Consider the following 2,594-nt stretch of genomic DNA (forward strand, 5'->3'; position numbering starts at 1 on the left):
TTAGGTAAATTATAACACATGTATTTTTTGTTAGTTAGTGTATTCTAAAAATAGGATATATTAATTATATTTTTCATCACTATTATAACATGTAAAATAATAATATCACGTGACTATATTCCCATCACACATAAAAATTTCTTGTGGATTTGGTTCATCATGAAGCCCTTTAAAAGCTCAGTTTCCCCAACCTTAAATAACTCACGAGTTGCATTTAAAAGCCAAAGTACTAACTACCAAGAGACAGAGAGAGAGAGAGAGAGAGAGAGAGAGAGAGAGAGAGAGAGAGAGAGAGAGAGAGAGAGAGAGAGAGAGAGCTGGCACAGAGCAAATGGCTCTGGAAGCGGTCGTTTTCCCTCAAGATCCATTTAGTTGCACTAACAAAGACCTCTACAACTTGTTAGGAGGAAATTTGAGCTATGTCGATGATCAGCAGCAAGCCTCTCTTGATTTTCTCGGCTACCAAACAGACCAGAATTACCCTAACTATGATACTTATTCCTCACCGCCTTCAATGGTATCGCACTTCAGTGAATTGCACCTCTCCAATCCAAATCCAGTTGGCAGCACTATAAACCCTGCTGGTGATCAACCCGAATTTCAACTACCATTGGAGGACACAATCAACGTATCTAGCAGTACTCGTGCGAAACGACGTCGTGCGAAGAGTAAAAAGAACGAGGAGGAGATTGAGAACCAGAGAATGACTCACATTGCGGTTGAGCGCAACAGAAGAAAACAGATGAATGAGTATCTCTCCGTTCTTCGATCTATAATGCCCGAGTCGTACGTCCAAAGGGTACTAATTACATATACATTCCTACTACTACTTTGTTAATTAATTTCACTGTGTTTTTTTTGGATAAAGTTAGAAATCGTTTGATAACAATTTCGTTTTTTTTTTTTGTTTTTTCTTCTTCATTATTTCTGAAAATGAAAATTTATTTGATAATTATTTTCAGCTAAAAACTGAAAAAGTTATTACACGCCACTTAATATATTGGACAGACAAAAATATGTGACATTTTGGTTGTATTATTAGGGTGATCAAGCATCAATTATTGGGGGTGCGATTAACTTTGTGAAGGAGCTAGAGCAAGAAGTGCAATTCCTTGGCGTTCAAAAGCCAAATAATCGTGCGCCTTTTTCCGAATTCTTTACCTTCCCACAGTACTCAACAAGGTCTACTAGTGATCATGAGTCTACGGTGGCCACCATGGCGGAGCTGCCGCTACTCGAGTGCAGGTCGAGCAATATCGCAGCTGACATAGAAGTGACAATGGTGGAGAGCCATGCAAGCCTCAAAGTAAGATCCAAAAGGCTCCCAAAGCAGCTCTTGAAAATTGTTTCTGGGTTGCATGATATGCACCTCACCGTTCTCCATCTCAATGTTGTCACCGCTGATGATATTGTGCTCTATTCCCTGAGCCTCAAGGTAATTGGAAAATCAATTCAAAATTTAATTTAGCAAAAAAAAAAAAATAGAAGATTAAGATGAAGGAATTTGTATATGTTTTTATGATGAATCTTTAAAAATTAAGCAGGTTGAAGATGAGTGCATGCTGACTTCAGTGGATGAAATTGCAACAGCTGTCCATGAGATGCTAGCTAGGATTCAAGAAGAAGCAATGCTGGATTTGAACTGATCATCAAAACCTCGCTTTTAATTATCAATTGCCTTTTTTTTCTTTCCAAATTTAATTATACCCTATGATGTGACAGACTCATACTTGGGTGTTTCTTCTCTGGTTGTAGACTGCTACCAAGTCATTCGGTTAATGTTTTACTTAATTTCAGTTTAAAAACTCTTTTCTTTAGATATAATAGACTAAGAGTGAGCCTTCTCTCTCATTTCATCTTTTCTCTTTTGTCTGTTTTTCTTTTTAAATTTTTAGAACATCAATCCTCGCAACTTTTTAGGTCATAAATTGTTAAAGAATGTTGACAATTAAAAATAAATTGTGTACAGAACTTGGAAAAATGGTGATTCGTGTCGAACTTGCGTACTTAACCCATTGTTCTCCAAATCAGTGAGATTGTTTGATTTAGCTATTTATTTGTGGAACTTATGTGGATGGATGAATTAATCACATCTAATTGAAAAATGACACGTAGAAGCTAGGAAGCTGATTTTTTGGGTCTTCGGCCCTATTGTGCAGTTATCAACCAGGGAGTTTTTAGACTACTCGCGAGCTATTTGTGGAGACTGATCTTTAGCACACTAGTAAAATATAGTATGTTTGTGGCCTCCATTCCCAGTTGCCTGCAAGTGTTCAGGTATATAAATAGTCAAGTTCAACAGGAAAATAGGTAATCACCACTTAAGGCATCTCCAATGTTAGTCCTCAAAGTTGTCCTTACCATTGTATTAACCCTATAAATGAGGAATAAAGAAGTTGAGTCCTTAAAGTATAGAGACATACCATATAGATGATTCAAGTCCCCACATATAAGGACAATATCGGGAGCAAAGTGCCGGTGCTAATGGGGTATTTTGAGTGGAAAACTTGGCCCACCCACGTGCAGATTCCTCGCTGTTGTGCTATTGTGCAGCTACATGCATGGTCCCATTGATTTTTCTTTTGTTTATGAAG

The 2,594-nt window shown here is 37.5% G+C and overlaps 1 protein-coding gene across 1 annotated transcript; it reads left to right on the forward strand.

Annotated features, from left to right (window-relative positions):
* Positions 1-256: 256 nt before the first annotated feature.
* On the forward strand, positions 257-1,858 carry LOC137723529 (transcription factor bHLH96-like). Its single transcript, XM_068462732.1, has 3 exons — positions 257-799; positions 1,043-1,435; positions 1,545-1,858. The coding sequence occupies exons 1-3, from the start codon at positions 332-334 to the stop codon at positions 1,644-1,646; spliced, it is 963 nt and encodes a 320-aa protein (XP_068318833.1). The 5' UTR covers positions 257-331; the 3' UTR covers positions 1,647-1,858.
* Positions 1,859-2,594: the final 736 nt, after the last annotated feature.

This window comes from Pyrus communis, chromosome 17 (assembly GCF_963583255.1).
Source record: "Pyrus communis chromosome 17, drPyrComm1.1, whole genome shotgun sequence".
In the NCBI taxonomy this organism is placed as follows: domain Eukaryota; kingdom Viridiplantae; phylum Streptophyta; class Magnoliopsida; order Rosales; family Rosaceae; genus Pyrus; species Pyrus communis.